General features: G+C 42.0%; 1 protein-coding gene across 1 annotated transcript in view; it reads left to right on the top strand.

Moving 5' to 3' along the window:
* The first annotated feature begins 5,724 nt into the window (after positions 1-5,724).
* The window catches only part of pcsk7 (proprotein convertase subtilisin/kexin type 7), a 16,586-nt gene continuing 2,125 nt past the window's right edge, over positions 5,725-20,185 (top strand). Inside the window, exons 1-15 of the mRNA XM_031283572.2 lie at positions 5,725-5,855; positions 7,264-7,571; positions 8,768-9,004; positions 10,119-10,253; positions 10,442-10,607; positions 10,731-10,821; positions 11,439-11,493; positions 11,629-11,767; positions 11,901-12,001; positions 15,081-15,248; positions 15,863-15,967; positions 16,096-16,198; positions 19,381-19,537; positions 19,748-19,842; positions 20,006-20,111. Of these exons, the coding sequence (XP_031139432.1) occupies positions 7,323-7,571; positions 8,768-9,004; positions 10,119-10,253; positions 10,442-10,607; positions 10,731-10,821; positions 11,439-11,493; positions 11,629-11,767; positions 11,901-12,001; positions 15,081-15,248; positions 15,863-15,967; positions 16,096-16,198; positions 19,381-19,537; positions 19,748-19,842; positions 20,006-20,111 (1,907 nt within the window). The 5' untranslated portion in view covers positions 5,725-5,855; positions 7,264-7,322. The remainder of the gene's footprint in view (positions 5,856-7,263; positions 7,572-8,767; positions 9,005-10,118; positions 10,254-10,441; positions 10,608-10,730; positions 10,822-11,438; positions 11,494-11,628; positions 11,768-11,900; positions 12,002-15,080; positions 15,249-15,862; positions 15,968-16,095; positions 16,199-19,380; positions 19,538-19,747; positions 19,843-20,005; positions 20,112-20,185) is intronic.

Below are 20,185 nucleotides of genomic sequence, written 5' to 3' on the forward strand. Positions count from 1 at the left end.
GCAGGGGCTAAACGGCTTTTCAAATCCAACATAAAAAGTATTGGACAGTTTGAATAAAAGTAAAAAAAAAAAGAAAAGTTTTATTGTGGTAAATGCACATCTTAAATAATAGGTAGTTGCTGAGCACACATGGTTATTGGAGTTAGAGAAAATGGCGTCCAAACTGGCGCATACTTGGGTGTACTGCTCTTGTGCAAAGACATCCATCTTTTTCTTTCCATATTTCGTAAAGTGTTCTTTCTTTGCCATATTTTAGGAATCATCTGAAATCATTACATTCATACTGTATATTCAAACATAAACAAACTGGTATATGATAGCAACAATAGAATCAAAGATAGAATGGAATAGAATCAATAACCATTTGGATTGAAAACATAAGAATACATGTTGTTGTTGTTGTCATAACGACACACTATGAATACTGGGACCCAACTTTAGTTCTGACACAAATTCACTCAGACAGCTGCAGTTTGTATCAGAGAGTCATTTGACTGTGACAATCCAAAGGTGCACATCGCAACAAGAAAGAAGACACTGGTCCAGCAGAATACCAAGTTGGAAAACATGGAACTCCACTCCAGAGAGATTGAACCGCAAATTAATTTCTATCTCAGTTCACTTGAAGAACAAGTACGGCGTGAACTGAAGGACAGGGAGGCGAGGCTCACCCAATGTGAATCTGAGGGAAGAGTTCACCTGATAATCCGAGAGGACTTGCTGGCCAATGTCCTCGATCAGCTCCAACAACAGAGAGAGGGCAGCACTTTGAGCCATGACAAAAAGCCGATGCAGAGGGAGATGTGTGACTTGAAAGTTCAGCTTGCTGAACGTGTCCACTCCCCACCCAGGGAAACAGAGTAGACCTGAAAGTTGAATTGGAGCAGATGAAGGGAGAGAAAGAGGCCCTTAAAAATAATGTGGAGACTCAGAAGATCGAGCTTCGTAAAGAGAGACAGATGCTCATGGTAGGTAAGACCACCAACGTGATGTTGGAGAGCTATCTGGAGATTGAGAGGGCTCAAGCTCAGGAGCTAAAGGATAAATTGAGCAAGATGGAGGAAGCTCTCCGAAAACAGGCAGAGGAGGCAAAGGAGATACTGGAAAGAACCAAGGCTTCCCATAGAGCCCAGCTGGATGAGGCTCTGGCTGAACGTGTCCACTCCCCACCCAGGGAAACAGAGTATCTGAAAACCCAGCTGGGAAAATTCAGCAACAGGCTGCGAAAAGCCCAGAAAGATCTCGACCTGCAGTACTTCATTACTGAAGACCTGAAAGTCAAATTGGAGCAAATGAAGGGAGAGAAGGAGGCCCTTAAAAACAATGTGGAGACTCAGAAGATTGAGCTTTGTAAGGAAAGACAGACGCTCGCAGTAGCTAAGACCAACGTGGAGTTAGAGTTGGAGAGCTATCTCGAGATTGAGAGGGCTCAAGCTCAGGAGCTAAAGGATAAATTGAGCAAGATGGAGGAAGCTCTCCAAAAACAGGACGAGGAGGCAAAGGAGATACTGGAAAGATCCCAGGCTTCCCATAGAGCCCAGCTGGATGAGGCTCTGGCTGAACGTGTCCACTCCCCACCCAGGGAAACAGAGTATCTGAAATCCCAGCTGGGAAAATTCAGCAACAGACTGCGAAAAGCCCAGAAAGATCTCGACCTGCAGTACTTCATTACTGAAGACCTGAAAGTCGAATTGGAGCAGATGAAGGGAGAGAAAGAGGCCCTTAAAAATAATGTGGAGACTCAGAAGATCGAGCTTCGTAAAGAGAGACAGATGCTCGCGGTAGGTAAGACCACCAACGTGACGTTGGAGAGCTATCTGGAGATTGAGAGGGCTCAAGCTCAGGAGCTGAAGGATAAATTGAGCAAGATGGAGGAAGCTCTCCTAAAACAGGACGAGGAGGCAAAGGAGATACTGGAAATATCCCAGGCTTCCCATAGAGCCCAGCTGGAGCTGCAGGACAAAAGCAAAAATAACCTCATGGCTGCTCTGAAGAAGACTGAGCAGCAGCTGGAGAGTAATCTTAACCAGTGGAAGGAGGACAAGGCATCCCTCCTTCAGGCCACAGAAAGCCTGAAGCTGACTCAGCAGGAAAAAAAGCAGGAGTGGGACAGGACCGAGAGCACCATGAGGTCCCAGCTGGTAGATCTTCAGAGCCAGATAATGCAAAAGCCAAAGAAGAAGAAGTGGTACAAAAAGCTTCTGCCTGGCTGAGGAAAAGAAAATGCATTTGTACTTGTATAGTGTCTGTCTGTCTGTCCGTCTGTCTGTCTGTGGGTGGGTGGGTCTGTCTGTCTGTCTGTCTGTCTGTCTGTGTGTGGGTGGGTCTATCTGTCGGTGTGCCTGTCTGTCTGTGTGGGTCTGTCTGTCTGTCTGTCTATCTGTGTCTGGGTCTGTCTGTCTGTCTTTGTGTGGGTGGGTCTGTCTGTCTGTGTGTGGGTGGGTCTGTTTGTCTGTCTGTCTGTCTGTCTGTCTGTCTGTCTGTGTGTGTGTGTGTGTGTATGTGTGTGTGTGTGTGTGTGTGTGTGTGTGTGTGTGTATGTGTGTGTGTGTGTGTGTGTGTGTCTGTGTGTGTGTGTGTGTGTGTGTGTGTGTGTCTGTGTGGGTCTGTGTGTGTGGGTCTGTCTGTGTGTGTGTGTGTGGGGGGGGGTGTCTGTGTGTGTGTGTGTGTGTGTGTGTGTGTGTGTGTGTGTGTGTGTGTGTGTGTGCACGTTTGCACGCAGGGCGTGTGATGCATCAGTGCAGTAGTGTTGGAGTAGTAGTGCCTGTAGTTAGTGCATGCTGCTTCTGCTTGCCACTCTCTGCTTTCAGCTACTGCCACCGGATAGCCCTTTGTTTTCAGGGGCGAAAAGAGGAGCCGAGTGTGTAAGCCTCCTCAGCCGGTACATAGCCTCTCCACTGCCAAGATCTCATACACGCCTCCCCGTGGCACACATGGTAACTGGTCCCTTGTGGTTCCAGGCTAAGTTGTACAGGATCTCGGAGCAGCAGTGAGCCCCAGAGACGTGGCATGCAGGCCCATTGGTGAGTGGAAACGCCCTGATGCCCGTCAACCACTGTCCCAGTTATGGGTAAATAGCCCCAGCTATTGGTGTGAGAACCACCACAACAGCTGGGAAGGCGGAAGAAGGCAACCCCATAGCCACGTGGGTTAACTCGGGAGGGTACAGTGGCTAGGGGAGCAAACCCTGTGGCGATGTGAGAAAACTGAAACTAGTCCTCACAACTATATAATAACTACTGCATACACACAAACACTAGCTACACAAATAATCTTTCAAAATAAATGCATACAAATGATGTCTGTTTGTTGGTGTGACGGCCCTGGGCCTGTCGTACATGTGTACTGTGGTTTGTCTTGTTAACTTGCAGGTGGAGCGGAGGCGATAATGAGATGACTGTGATAACCTGGCTGGTCCTCCCAGACTATTTAACCCCGCCTGCCCCGAGACCAGGCGGCCGCATTCTCCCGACTGCACACCAACATGTTTTCTCTCTGTTTGAGTTTTCCCTTTGTTAGCTACTGACAACATGCACCTCACATTCTCCATTACATCCATACACCTTCATTCATCACTGATACTGACAATCACACCTCATCGTTCTCTTGTTTGCATCATTATTTAATAAATGTCACTTTATTATTGTTACGTTGCTGTGCATCTCCCTGTTTTGTTGTGGCCTGTGAGCCGGTCGTAACAAGTTGGGGGCTCGTTTGCCATGAGTATAAAACCAGGACCTTGTTTGTGGTTTTCTTTAATTAATCCTAGTTAGTTGCTGTTGAGGCAATTTGGTTAAGTTGAGCTACTCTATTGTTGTTTAAATGTTAAGTTGCACTAGAGTCATGTGTAATATAGTTTGATGTATAAATCAGGGGACAAACGCTCATTTGCATTCTAAAATCCTAAAGTTAGCTCAAATTATTTTATATGTTAAATATAATATACTAAATATAGGTTTTTGTCTGGAGGTACATGTTTGTCATCCAAAGAAAATAATTAAATTAACAACATGGGAGCCTTTCTTTCAGGGACATTTTACTACAAGTCTCATGTAGCTTTAGACTTTAAGACCAAACAGGTTTATTTAGTGTCACAGAGCCTTTCAAACACAGCTGCAATTCAAAGTTTTATAAAGAAGAAATGCTTTAGAATATACACTGGTTATTGTCAAATCAGCTACAAACTTTAATTATTTTGGTAAGATCAATTATCAGTTTACTTTTTTGTTTTAGGAATAATCAATAAATCCTATGATTTTAATGTAGTTTTGGTTTAAAGGTGCTGTAGGTAGGATTGGGAAGATCCAGGACTTAGCCAAAAAGGGAGAATGAATGCGTGTGCATGAGCAGTGATACACCCCCCTGGCCCTGATCGGTGCATCTGAACAGGGAGTGGTGGATTTTTGCAAATCACACTACAGGCTGTAGGTGGTGCTTTGTGTAGTTCTGCTGGAACATAGGGTCAGTTTAAGCAAATATGACAGAAAGTTAGTTTTACCTACTGCACCTTTAATGATATGCCTGAGCCACGCCTCTTCCTCCGACACAGAAAGCAGACGATCTACGATTAAAATGTTGGTAACATTCATTTGTATGTCAAAATGAATAAATATTTATTTTCAATTATACAAATGATCAGTTGCAATATTGTGTCACCAAAAGCTACCGAGCTCATTTCCATATATCGTGCGATAAGTCCATGTATTGACTATCGCGACAGGCCTACTCGTGAGAGCAATATCTGGCTTTTTAGCTGCTGAATGCTCAACTATGTTCACCCGCTAGTTGTAACAGTTTCTCTCTGTCATTTGGTGCTGGTTAGGTGGCTTTATCAGAACTTTTTTCACTTAAAACAGCTGCCTGCTGCTGAAGAGAGCAGTGAGAGTGAACCAAAATAGTAAAGTTGTAGGCTACGAAACATAAGAAATGACCTGGACGTTGCTAAAAACACTTCATTAAGGTGCACAACGCCACCGACAGGCCTTCTGCACCACAACATGCAGTAGTGATTCCCATGGGGCCCAAGACGATTTTGAGTCATAATTGGGGGACAAAAAGAAAAGAAATGTAGCACAAAATCATGTTTACTTTTCCCACAACATACATCAAGCTATCTGAGAGGGGACACTGCTCATCTGTGTCCACACTAAAATGAATAAAATACTAAGCTATTGAAATAGCCTAATAATTGTTGGCATGATTTCATAAATTATGTTTTAATGTTAAACATACTTGCTATTAAATTCAAACAAGACAAGAGCAAATAAGTCAAAATAGATTTTTATATAAGTAAAAAAAAAAAATACAAATAAAAAAGTCTTTTTGCACTTTTAACAAGTTTGTCACTTTTTCTGATGTCTTTCTCCCACGTTTTTGAAGCATTTTTGTCACTTCTTTCAACCAAATGCTATAAAATCTGATAAAATACCCAAATTAACTGAAAGTATTGAACTGATCATTTAGCTATTTTACACAAAAGAACGTTATATGGAACCATCCACGTTATTTTTTTTTGACAATTTGTTGAAAGAAACCCAATTTTTTTTAGACTTTTTGAAAATGGGTCAAATTTGACCCGAGGACAACAAGGAGGGTTAGACAGATTATATTTCTGCCTTTTTGGACTTCTGCGTTATTATTTTCTTATAAGGGGGTGCAGTTTGCATTGTATCCACGTGCAGTACCTGCATTCCACTGTGGAACCAATCAGGTCTGACGCAGGACGTTTGCGCAACTGTATGACGTAGTACGTTTGGCTTGTAACGTAACTTGTGTGTTACGGGAAATGATATGACAAGCTTAATGTTTTTCACAAATCACACAAGGAACAGATGAAAAACGAATTTAGTGTAAAGGTAAGGTACCATTATATAATCGCCATGGCTAACTTACTGGTTCGAACTGTCATATCTCACTAAAGAACAGCAATATCAATTAGCGTCAGGATACTAATGTTAACGTTAGCTTACTATGACAACAACAATGCCTCGATTGAAACGATTGAGTTCCACTCCCAAGTTTCTTTTTTTAATTGCTTTTATTCTGTTGTTTTTAGTTTAGCTATAGTAATATATCATGTTATTATAACTATAAAGTCTCACAGTCGCAGTCCGTTAAATTACTAAACTCAGCTAGCTGACCTAACTTTAACTGGCTTAACAAAAACTAAACAATCAGCAAAATTCAGAGCTAGCTTAGCCTGCCAGAGAGCTAACCGGTTTAACAGCAAATGCGAGCGCATATCATGTGGTTGCACCATTGATAATACAAAAGAACGCGGAATTGAAGCAGCGGAATCTAAGCTAACGTTACTGTTGTCAATGTCAACGTCATTTAAATGTTTGAAGGGAGATCTGTTAATAACACTTCCATCTGACGTTATCACGTTTGTGATACGGATGTAATATGGATCCTTTATCATGTGGTCAGACAGAGCCAGAGATTTGGCTAAAGAGCAGCTGGCAGGTGTTCGTTGTTTTGCTGAAGGACAATTTGGGCGTGGGATGTGTTGAGTCCTATTTACAATACAATTGCACAAGTGTTAATTAAAACAGGAAAAACAAGATGCTTCCTTCGAAAGATCTAGTAAATTATGGTTTAATTCTACAGTAGCTTCTCCTGACTTGAAGTTGTGACATTTAGCTAGATGACATTAGTAATCTTGTTATTTCCTTTTCATTTAGTGTCCATAATTAGAGTGTCAGAGTCAGGTTTGTGTTATTATATACATTTGAGCTCCAGGTAAAATAGTTAACTGAACTGAAGAGTATTGAATACTACCTGTAGTCAAGGCTGGATTACCAACTGAACAACTGGCCAACAGGCAACTGCCTTGGGGCCTCAGGCTCACTGCTAGAAAGGTTTCTGGTATATGTGCCAATAAATTGCACTGAAGGGAGCTACATTGTGCGTACTTTTGTTTGTATTTTCAACTGAATTGCCCCCTTTAATTGAGAGACACCCACCCCACCATTTGCTTGCGTTCGATTATTGAATTTTCTAGCCTAACAGTGCTAATAGAATAGCATTCATCTGTAAAAGCCACTTCACAGTATTCCGTGCAGGACCACTGGTGTAACCACAGAGTGTTAATCGAATGTGCTGCGGCCACAGCTCTCTGAACTGCCGTCCAGTTAGTGCGATGCTGTGAATTTAATAAGTGGCCTCTGAATGCAGCACACAGATGATGAGCAACCAGCCACATATTGTCATTGCCTTCACAGCTAACAAGACCTTCTTCTCCCCGTCTGTCTTTGTCTCCAGGTTGCTGTTCAGATGAGGAAGGCTTGCCTGGTTGACCCTGTGTGTCACTTTCCGTTGCCATGGCAACACCCTATTTTCCCACATTCCTGCTCCTTCTTTTTCTGTCTTCCCTCTTCCTCTTGCTTCTGACCCTCCTGCCTCCAGTTGCCCCATCGATTCCCTTTTCCGCCTCCTCTCCACCTTCACCTTGGCGGTCACTCTCCTGCGGCCTGGGGCAGTCCTGGGCCGTCCGGCTCCACTCTGGCCCACACCATGAGGAAAAAGATGGTGAACAGAGCTCTGTGCACCTGGATGTGATAGCCAACATGGTACAGTACTTCACAAACACTACACCACTACTACTACTACTACTACTACTACTACTAGATACATGTTTTAATCTTTATAGAGGTAGTCCCTCTGTGGATTTTCCCAAAGCACAGGGACTCAATTCTCTGTTCTGACATGTTCAAAATAAAACATAATTTACGAGGGCTACAATATTTATTTTCTTTCTATGATTTGTGTAAGTAAGTAAGTAACTAGGGTAAGGGAGCACATCTGATATCTAATGGCAGCTGGTTCCACAGTTTTGGAGCAGCAACTGCAATGTTTGTCACCTTTTAGTTTCAGGCGTGTAATCGTGGGACATACAGGACATATTTGTCATCAGATCTAAGAGACCTCGGGCCTGAGTGCCGGTGAATAAGATTTGTAATATATGACGGGGCCTTACCATTAAGAGCCTTGAAGGTGATCAGTAGTGTTTTAAGTTGGATTCTAAAGTGAACAGGGAGCCAGTGAAGACAGGCTAGCACTGGGGCAATGTGCTCACACTTCTTAGTACCAGTCAACATTCTTACAGCTGCATTTTAGACCATCAGTAGGCAAGTTTATGAAGACTGGGGAAGGCCTGAATTAAGGGAGTTGCAATAGTCCAGTCTGGATGTAATGAACTACTTTTTCCATTTCATAGGAGGACAGAATTGGCTTGAGATTAGAAATAGTTCTTAACTGATAGTAACTTGTAACTAACAACAGCACTGATTTGTTTATCATGATAGAGAAAAAAATTGCACATCCAATAATTCTTCTGTGCAGCAGAACATAATGCGTTGGTAAAGGTGAGTTTTTACTTTAATAAATGTTAATGCTGCAACAAGAGCATTGTGCAGAATTTTCCTTTTTTTCCAAGATTCTCATGACAGAGCTCAGAATCAAATATCACCAACGATACTTTGGTATTGTCGTGTTGCTTACTACAGCATTTTCTTTCTCCCAGTATGCCACTGTCATTAAGCTTTTAAAAATCAATATACTGTATGTTTTCAGTTTTTTTGCTTCATGTTTAATGCTCCCCATATGTATCCTATTTTCTGCAGCAACCCCATTTCTCCGCAGGGAACAATGTTTCATCTCATCTGTTTTAAAGTTGCCTAGGTCAGGGAAAAACACAAGTTTCCCACTTTTAGAAGTATTGTCTGAGTTTAATTTGTACTTATCATCAGTATTCTCTCTATCCCAGGTAGCAGAGCAGGCTGGGCTGACAAACCAGGGTCAGGTTGGACAGCTAGAAGGCCACTACTTGCTGTGTTCTGTCAAGCCTGCATCTGTGGCTGGTATTTGGAGCAAGAGTGTCTGGCCTGGGGACGTCCTGGCAGCCCACCCTCACGTCCTGTGGTACTCCCAGGAGAGAGTGCTGAGCCGTTCTAAGAGATCGATGGCCTTCAATGATCCCAATTACCCTAAACAGTGGCACCTGGTGAGAATCTAGACTATTGTGTATGTTGCTGTGGCTCAGGAGGTAGTCCTTGAGCAAGACTCTGACTCTGAGCCCCAAGTTGGTCCCAATGGGCAGGCCAGTGCCTTGCATGGCAGCTCCACCACCATCCATGAATGTGTGTGTGAATTGTAAAGGGCTTAGTCCTGTAAGGTAGAAAGGCGCTATATAAATGCAGTCCATTTGCCATTTTTTACCATCTTGTTCACTCACTAGTTGTCTAGTAGTCAGACTTACCTTAGATCAGTGCCTAACATTGGCTGTCAAGAATTAATAAATTAATAATTTACCCAACAACATAATGTGCATACAGTAGTACAGTACTTAGTACTTACATTTTTGCTAAATTGGCACCATTAAAAGTTTGCTGACATAGCTTGCCACTCAGAGATAATGATGTCCTCTGATATTAATTTGTTGACATATCTCCCCCCACACCTCTTCAACTCTCCTCTGTTGTAACACCTTAATCAGGGTGCAAAGTACAATAAGAGCATATACAGTCACACCTGATATTTTCCATTTCCATTTAACACAGCATCCTGTATGCATAAAGGGCTTGGTAAAGTGGAATATACATGTGAGATTTGTGGTAATTAATCATTATGGAAAGAGAAAAATGATTTGTTTATCCACCCCATGATTTGGATCCGCTTCCAAAGTGAATTTCTTACAGAAAAGACAGACAGAGCAGAAAACATGACCTCCTTGGCGGAGGTAATAATATTGACTGCTCTAAATATAAAACAACCTTATAAACATCTTAAAACAAGATATTAAAAGGATGCTGGTTAGTGTTAAGGGTTGGGGGAATAAAACAATTTAGGATTAGGGTTACATCGCTTAATGTGTCACCTGGTTGCACAGTGTGTGTCCTGTGCGTACAAAAACATCAGACAACCAAAGTACAATCCAAATAAATACTCCATAGTGATGCTTAGGCTAGTCAGTGCCGCCTGAAAAGTAGAGGCGGGAGAAGCCTGCACTTTTGGAACCCTCACCTCACCACTTTAACTTCCTTGACTTGCATTTTAAATCCTGTACGTATTCTCCTTTTCCCCTTATTATCCTTTCCTTACTCTTCTTATTCTTGCAGCACAATTACCTTAATAAGGGTATGGACATCAATGTAACAGGGGTGTGGGAGCGCAACATAACTGGCCAAGGAGTCACAGTGGTGGTGGTAGATGACGGGGTGGAGCACACCCACCAGGACATCCAGCCTAACTATGTAAGTCAAAACTAACAGAACTGTGAGCTTTGTTAGTCCTGCCGTCATGGCTGAACATTTTGAAAACAATAAAGGAAAGAAGCCGTTTCAGTGAATGTGTTGTGAGAGTGTCTCCACTGCACCAAGTCTTACTAGTAGAGTGTTAACCAGACACTCATTTTCCAACGATCATTTTTCAACCCTTTCAGAGTGCAGAGGGCAGTTACGACCTGAACTCCAATGACCCAGACCCAATGCCTCACCCGGACATCCAAAGCGACAACCACCACGGTACGCGATGTGCCGGAGAGATCGCAGCCGTTCCCAACAACAGCTTCTGTGCTGTGGGGGTGGCCTACGGCAGCAAGGTCGCAGGTACAGACAATTTGGAATTTTAAACTTAGATGTCCCAGTGTTAAGAATCACTCAGAAGGAAGCTGAGATTGTGGGTAAATGTATGGGCTGAAACATCTCTCGCTTGTCGTTGTTTGTGTTCAGGTATTAGAGTCTTGGACGGCCCGCTGACGGACAGCCTTGAGGCCATAGCCTTCAACAAGCACTACCAGGTCAACGACATCTACAGCTGCAGGTAACAACTAACACGTCTCTCTCTGGTAGGACTGGGCAATATATCGATATTATATCAATATCGTGATATGAGACAAGATATCGTCTTAGATTTTGGATATCGTGATATCGTAATATGGCATAAGTGTTGTCTTTTCCTGGTTTTAAAGGCTGCATTACAGTAAAGTGATGTACTTTTCTGAACTTACCAGACTGTTGTAACTGTTCTATTATTTGCCTTTACCCACTTAGTCATTATATCCACATTACTGATAATTATTTATCAAAAATCTCATTGTGTAAATATTTTGTGAAAGCACCAATAGTCAACACTACAATATCGTTGTGGTATCGATATCGAGGTATTTGGTCAAAAATATCGTGATATTTGATTTTCTCCATATCACCCAGCCCTACTCTCTGGTCCTATTAGGGATTTCCATTGGGAAAGTGGCTTTTATAAACCGTACAATACCACCGATGCGCATGTGTCTCTTGTTTCCACAAGTCTTTGACAGTCTTTGTTTGCTCACTTACTCACATTTTTTTATGTCTGTATGTCCTTGTAATTTTCTATGCCATAATAGCATATTGTACAAGTCTTGCTGGGATTCTGATTTAGCCTCTTGTTTCCTCTAGTTGGGGTCCAGATGATGACGGACACACTGTGGATGGACCCCATCCCCTAGGCAAGGTAAGAGAGAAAGTTTGTGTGAAGTATTGATTTTGTCCTGCAGGGGGCAGTACACTGCAACAGATCAATTACAGAGGAGTAGGCATGTAGAAAGACTCTTTTTATCACAGCATGACTTTTTTTTTTCCTCGACAGGCGGCGCTGCAGCACGGGGTGATTGCAGGCAGACAAGGTTTCGGCAGCATCTTTGTGGTTGCCAGTGGCAACGGAGGTCAATACAATGACAACTGCAACTTTGACGGCTACGCCAACTCCATCTACACCATAACAATCGGTAAGACACAAAGGCCCTCTGGCGTGTGTTCACTTGTGTTTGGGGTGTGGACATGTGTTCATCAGGCCATAACTATAAATAATTTTGTGTGTGTGTGTGTGTGTGTGTGTGTGTGTGTGTGTGTGTTTTGCAGGAGCGGTCGATGAGAAAGGCAGGATGCCCTTCTATGCTGAAGAGTGTGCGTCCATGCTGGCTGTCACTTTCAGCAGCGGGGGGAGCAAGCTGAGGAGCATTGTAGGTCTTACTGGAAAGCGCACACACACACACATACACACACACACAAAATTATTTATATATATATATATATATATATATATATATATATATATATATATATATATATATACACACACACACACACACACACACACACACACACACACACACACACACACACGCACGCACACATGCACAAAGGATGAGGAGACCAGAGAACAGAGAATAGATGAGTAGTTGCATAAGAAACCGGAAAGCAGGGAGTCGATTATGAGCTACTTGAAGGTGGACAAAATCTTGTAAAAGCGCAGCTCCACATCAGGAGGAGCAGAGACTATTTTCATCTGAAATGATGATGGATGATGACAGGAGTAAGGGCCCATCGAAGCCACTGACCTTTATTTGCCACTGTTTGCGAGTGTCACCATGGCAACACAGTTTGGCCCAGGGATGTCATCGCCTGGGGGAGAAGAGTTTAGCCAGGATTGTCTCTCTCTGGAGAAGACTGATCCACCACTGACCACAGTTTACTCACAGGCCAAGTGCTTACCACACACTGCCCACTACTGTATTATTTTGAAGAACCCATTTAGTCTCCCAAGAACAGCTGCCTTCCCAAATGCATCACAGTGTTTTGAGTCTGACAATTCAGCTGATGGCAGCTTGTGCATCTTATTTTTCAAATTTTCCTGTCCAATTTTCTGCTAATTGGTTGACTTCATTCTAGTCATACTGATTTGTCAATTATTCTGGATTTATGTAAGCCCTGAGAAATAGCTGTGGCTAACCAAAACATGACACAGGATTATATATTCTAGATTCAGCCATTTACCTTGAGAGATTCAGGGTTTCTTATTGAATATAAAGTGGCATGTGGAAATAATTAACACAATTGTGTTGCATGTTGTTGAGTTACAGAACATGTCTCCTGATAATACTTGTATACTCTCACTACCACATAGACATCTCTGGATGAACATGCACAACACTGCATAGTAGCTTAAAACCTTCTACACGGCTCCGACAGCTGTTGGAAAGGCCCACATGTCATCCACATGTAAGCACAAAGGGCTTGGAATTCCTCAGCCCACTTATTGTGTTAGCACCAGCAGATGGTGTACATGGTAGACATATGAGACATGTTTGTACGTGCGTGCACCTTGCATATGGGTGGATTTTACTGTCCACTAGATACACTATAGACAAACCTGTAAAACAATATTACAGTTTTTTTTAGTTGCTATAGTATCAATAGTAAGGTGCAGTTTTTCACATCTCTAAGTACAAGACTCCCAACTGATCATACTTGTAAATCATTAAATCTTGCATTCAAAGCAACTGATTCTCCTTTCATTTGGCTTGTAAACATCTTTCACTATAAGACCAATGTTTTTCAACCACTAAGTTTCTGGTGAAATCGAAACGAGCACATTTGTTAAGTTACCTAAACATATCGTAGTGCAATTCTTTCAGTTAAGATATTGTAACAATCACTTACTCCAAGACTAAACAATGTACATATTTTAAAATGACCCTTTGAAGTGCTAAAGATGATCCGTTTGCTTCACTGTTTTCACATTACAGTAGGCAGAAATGTATCTGTACATCAAATTCAACAACAAACTATTTCCATAATTCCTATCCCATCAGAAGTGTGATCAATGAAGACATCATCCCCAATCTGTGATGCAGGAAATAAACTTTTATTGCAACATTTATTATAAATAATTATAAATACTGTTAAAAAAAAACCACTGTAACAGAACTGAAAAATAAGTTCTCGTCCACATCACAATGTATGTTTTCATAGTATATGCACCTTGTGAAAAATCTTCTTGAATGTCGAATCCAGGCCTGATATTGGTCAGCAGTGATGTCATCACCAGCCTCATCCACACTATTGTATTGTACACACAGTGGTCCTTTGTGGCCCTGATGGTTTGAGCACTACTGTTACCAACACTAGTGCTGTTTTTCCATTACATGGTACCTGCTTGACTCGCCTCGACTCTACTCGCATTTTTTGGTTTTCCATTATCAAAACAAAGTCCCTTGTACTTGCCAACAGGTACTTTTTTTTAGTATCACCTCCGACGACAGCCACATGCCGAGAATCAAAAACAACACACCTGTATGTGTGTCGCGTTAGGTCACGGCAGTTTCCTGCAGCCTCACTATGACGACCAGCCACGCTCGCCTCACGCACGAGGCGGTACTAAATCTGCAATGGAAAAAGGTGGACGGGGAATTGCGGCCGAGCCGAGTAGAGCTGGTACCAGCTGTGGGTAAGTGCCATAAGGTTGTGGGTTCAATCCCACCAAGGTCACATAAAAACCTCACACCTTAGGGTGGTGATTCTGAAGTTTTGCATCGGACTATAATAGGCAAAAAACAAAAAAACATACATACAGTATATTACGCAAATGTTTCATTGACTATCAGATATGAACAATGCGCATAGTGTTAGTAAAAAGTATTTTAACAATAGAGAAGAAAATCCTATCCAGAGTTATGCATGTACTTAGTATGACTGTAGTGTATTTCAATGTGAAACTGGTTGTTTTTAGATGTTTTTTATGTACACAGTCAATGTCAGATGTACTTAGAGTTTTGAAAAAAAGATACTTTTTTGATGATCTGTTGGTTTATTTGTACTAAGGTAGTGAAATATTACCACATACTTGTGAGAATAGTACCAAAGCATCAGAAAGAAAACTGTATATTGGTCCTTTTTTACTTACTTTTTACTTGAAAAAGCTTGAGCTCCCTAGGGCTTACATTCCTCATCTATTCCATCAACTGTACACAAACAGTGCTGAACTCTGGTCTCCTGCAGTAAATATGTCTCTATGACTATGAATATGGCTCTATGACACTGGCGCCTGATGAAGGGTTCTTTGCTAGTTGTTGGTGTAGGTGGAGAAGCTTCCTGCTCAGGGATAGTTGAATATGAACTGTAAAATGGTTTGTGTATACTTGCATATGTGAGTGCCACTTTGTTTGGCCTCCGGCCAGAGCTGTTTGCACTTTGTTTGTACTGTGCATGAATCTCCATGGTTGTATCCTCCCCACTCAGCCCATCTGTCTGTCCCCGCAGGTGACGTCAGACTGGTCGATGCGGAAGGGGACTGGCTGTACGGATGGCCACACCGGCACGTCTGCTGCAGCCCCACTGGCGGCCGGAATGGTGGCCCTCATGCTGCAGGTCCGTCCCTGTCTCAGTTGGAGGGACGTACAGCACATCATCACCTTTACCGCCACCAAGGTAGGCCTGATGAAACGGTTGCTGCATCAGTTATTACTGTATACAGGCCTGTGTAGAGATACATAGTTTACCTGGATACTTGTGTCAGAACTGTGCAGGGAAACTTCACTCCTGGTTACTCTCCTACTGTTAATGGTGCCCTGTGCAGTTTTCTTTTAAACGAATAAAAGTTATGTATGGTCAGTGTTTCTCACCAAAATGCATTGTCTGTTTCCTTGAGGTCTAACAAACACGATGAATGCATTTCCTTCCTCCATAAAACATTTGCAATTTAAATTCAATTTTTAAATGAGTGCGTGCGTGTATTGGCCCACCCCCGCGAAACTCCGACGTGCAGGCATCAGAGGAACAGAAGACTTTACCAAAATGAAGACTGAAAAACACAACTATATTGGTACAAACATTTACCAGCCATGTGGCGGATAGCCCTCTGAGATTTACCCGCCAAACAGAAAATTTACCCGCATTTGGCAATTGGCAAGTGTTCATTTTGGACCCTGCCAGCACTAAAGATCATTAATGAAAACATTAGATCTCATATCTATTTATATTGTTGCCTAAAAACTAAAAAGTAAACTTTGCTGTGTGTGTTATCTCTATATTTGTTATAACAGTGTGACAACAGTGCAGACTGGAGGGTGAACGGAGCTGGTTTTCACCACAGCCACCAGCACGGATTTGGTCTGCTCAATGCATGGAGACTTGTCAATGCTGCCAAGGTACATGCATACATTATACACAAGCAAACTGCAACCACCAGCTATTTTCACGTTTACTTAATAATTGATTATTTTTTCCACCACAAGTGACCACAAGAGCCCTAAGTTTCTTCTCTTCTCTCTCTCAGGTATGGGAGTCAGTGCCGTTTCTCGTGTCGTATCAGAGCTCAGTTATAAAGGAGGAAGTGCCCATCCCAACTTATCCTGACGAGCTGATCCGCATCTGGAAAGGTAACTCGATCTGCTTGTCTGCTTCTCTCTCACTCTATCAGCTCTGTATTGGACAGCTGCTTGTCGAGTTTGCACTCTGTACTACGTAGCTGACTCCCTCCCTCCCTCCCTCCCTCCCTCCCTGCCTGCCTATTCCTCAGCCAGTCTGCCTGTCCATATTAGGTAATGTTCTCTTGTTTGTGAGTTTCTGCGTCCACATTGAAATACTGGGAGAGATTTTTCCAGATTGCCTCCATATCCCCTACTTTTTTCTTAATTTTTTCCCCAATCTGTTTTTGTATTTTACAACTTTCCCTAACTCAGTAGCTTTTGTCCCTTTTTGCACTTCTCACTGCTCTGATTCTGTCATATTTGACTGTCTGTGTGTGATCTGTCTCTTTCTCCCTCACACACATTTTCACAAATGCTCATGGTGACCTCATTGTTGCAGAAACTTTTCCTTCTCCCTAGTCTCTTTTTCTCTCCTCACTCAAGCTGTATGCGTGCATGCGTGCGTGTATTCTCATGCAACAGGACTTTCTACACGTTTTGCCATTTGATCTGTCTGCCTTTCAAACTACTCAGCAGTGTTTGTTGTTGTAGTTTCTATGTGTTTTGGCTGCCTTATTGGCTAATGCACTGGCCCTTAAGCATTTAAGCTGCTAGCCCCCATGTGAACACAGTCGCTACGAATGTGTTTTTGTGTGTTTATATACATGCACGCAGTGACTGGCTTTGTCCTAATAATAAAACCACTGCGTGCGTGCATGCTGGGTTTTTCTGAAGTATAGGAAAAAAATATTGTAATTAAAAAAAGTTCCTCAAAAATGTGACATGTTCAGCACTCCGCTGGAATTTGTTCTGAAAAAGGGAAAGAAATGAGAGAGGACAAAATGTATCTACAGTGAGCACTAAATCTTTCCATCCATGTCGTCAATGCATGCTTGGAGTTATGATACCATATCAAATTTATTGGATTTTTGTGCATTTCTGCATATTTGTACATATCTTTTTTTCTCTTTCAGTCTTTATTTGCAAATGTGAAATAAAATGACAATAATTTGAAACTGCTGCATGCGACCACATTTCTGAAGTGGAGGATTATTAATTTGAACCTTGGACAGCTCAAGTAACACAATATCATAAAAGTATGTCAGCCTTTCTCTGATGCAGAGTTTAATGGTGGCTGTGAGACCCCAGGCACCAACTTTCCGTGCCTTTCATTAAATTCTAACTCAACAAAACTCTGGATACTCAACCCTAAAAGTGTTGAACAGAGCCACATCATGTGTTAATAGCTTCCCAGTGAATTAGGCACATATTACAATTCCGACTCTGTTTTGATCTCATATCAGGATTTTAGAAAACTTTGCAACTTACTTACAACTTAAAAAAAAGAAGCTGGTGGTTCAGCAGAGCAGATATTATATTATTGCAGATATGCAATTTCCATTGCATATTGGAACCCCAAGATCTTTATTCTTTATTCTCTCATCTCTGAGCCTGGTTCCTCTGTTGCCTGGACAATAGTTTGGAGTATATTACTGATACAACCCCCCTGCAGGGAAGAAGGTTTATCCAGTGGATGTTTTCTTACTTTAAAAACTCTGGATACAAATTCTTCTGCCACAATGGTGCATTTGTGAGAAAACGTATCGAATACATGACTTTTAGTCTTAAGTTTTTGACATGGATAATGAGCCCCTCATACCACCACAGTGGAGTTTTTTTTTTTTTATGGCACAGCATCAGTGTTAGAAATGCATCCCCACCAAATCCTTTTCTTTCCACTTCTCTATCTCTATTTCTGTTCTTTATTTGATACTTCAGTTATCTATACTCAATCCTTGCCCTCTTTCCTTTTCCTTCCTTTCACCCCTCCACACTCAGCATCCACTTTACTAATTTCACATCCACTGTACTCACCCTCTTCCCTCCACTTGTCTCCTCCCTCCCTCTTTCTCTACATCTGTCCCCTAACTCTTTCATTCCACACCTCTGTTTACACTCCTCGCTCCCTGGTCCCTTTGCAACCCTCCCTGCCCTGAGGTTGTGTGCAGCCCTACATGGTCAGAGAGCACCACGGCTCATTAGTAGTCAGAGCCCAGGAAATACCAGGAAATTACCAAACACTTGCAGTGGGAGGGTGGGAGGTGGTCAGGAAGACTGACTGATATTTCAAGGAAAAAAAGTAGAGAAGAATATAGAGTCTCATGTAAGAGATTTTCAAGGAATTTCTTTTAATCTCCATGTCTTTCAGTATGCAACTATCTCAGGCTCACCCTGATGTGTTTCTTTGCTAGCAGATTGTTTTCTCTCTCTGTCACATTATGTGCAATAGCATAATCAATTTAAACGTAAATTGTATTTAAAATTTGTTAAATGTCACATTAGTACGCTAACCATCTAACATTACTTGAGAAGTCGTGTAACAGTCATGTAAAAGTAAGATGAGTGTAACAAATGAAGTTCTTATAGTACCATATTTTAAGTATAAACTGTTTTTTTTTAATTGTGAATTGTTATTCTGTGATCAATACAGTTTTATCTTATTACAGCATCACACTGAATACATTTCTTAGATGTTTTTTGCAGGTCTTGAAAAGTCTTGAAAAGCATTGAATTCAGACCTGTAGCAGTGCCTATGTAACTAGGGAGTTCATCATTTCATAATGGACAAGCATCACTTTCAGCAAAAACTTAAATTAATTAATACTTTTTAGTTGGTTGATCCATCCATCCATTGTATGTTTCTCATCTGGGACCAGGTCACATTACTGTAATTAATATATTTTAGGGAATTGATATAAGAAGTGATATATTAATAAATAATTTCCAGCCATAACATCCCTACTGGTTTTCCATCATACTCTTCATACTGTGGTATGATTGTTAGACAGGTATTACATTTAATTCTATGCATTATTAAATAGGTCTCTACCATCCTTACATTTAACTTGCCGAACCCTGCAGAAACCCTGGTAAATGTATTAAAGTGATTGCATAATTATGTTTTCACATATTATATATTACATTTGTTATAATGAACGGTCAAATTTTTCCATATACAGGCCCACGGCTACGCTTATCAGTCCAGGAAATTGTCTCTCTCACACACACACACACACACACACACACACACACACACACACACACACACACACACACACACACTCTCTAAGCTGCTCTCTCCTCTCCCTTAGTCTCTGCTGCTGACCTGAGACAGTCTGGAATGGAAACACTAGAGCATGTGGCTGTTACCGTTACGATAACCCACCCTTGCCGTGGCAACGTGGAGATTGTGTTGGTCTGCCCAAGCGGTATGACATCAGTCATCGGGGCACGCCGGGCCATCGATAGGTACAAACCCACGCATTGGTATCTTTTTTTAGAACTGTTAAATTGTGTGCAAAGTAAAATCTGTGTCTCAATTAAATAATTAAAGAAGAATTAGGTAGTATAGACAAGCAAGAAAATCAGCAATGATCATATATAACAGTACTTCAGATGTTAAAGTATGGTGATATGACTGCAGTCCAATTGAGTAGTCTCTTTGTGTTTTGCACACAGAGACCCAGCAGGCTACCAGGACTGGACTTTCTCCACTGTGCGCTGCTGGGGAGAGAGCGCTAAAGGCCAGTACACCCTCAAGATATCTGACCACAGTAAGACCCTGCTCTCACACCGACTCAAACACTGAGAGGTGTCAGCGATAGGAATGTTTTTTTAGGAGTGGGAACTTTCTGTCTCTTGTATGGTAGTCATTGGTTATGTTGTTTGAGTACAGTACCTGACCTGCCACACTGACCCTTCTCTGTGCTCCTGTAGAGGAGCCATCACTTGAGAAGTGTGCCGCTGCGGGAGTGTTGAAGCAGTCGCAGTTGACCCTGTATGGTTCCTCAATGAGCTCCAGCGAGGTCCAGGACAGACAGAGGTAAGACCTCACTGCTACCTGAACAGTGTTGAGATCATCTGTTGTTGAGTGCCCGTTTTGTTACTGGATTTGTG

The sequence above is a fragment of the Sander lucioperca genome, chromosome 5 (assembly GCF_008315115.2).
Source record: "Sander lucioperca isolate FBNREF2018 chromosome 5, SLUC_FBN_1.2, whole genome shotgun sequence".
NCBI lineage: Eukaryota > Metazoa > Chordata > Actinopteri > Perciformes > Percidae > Sander > Sander lucioperca.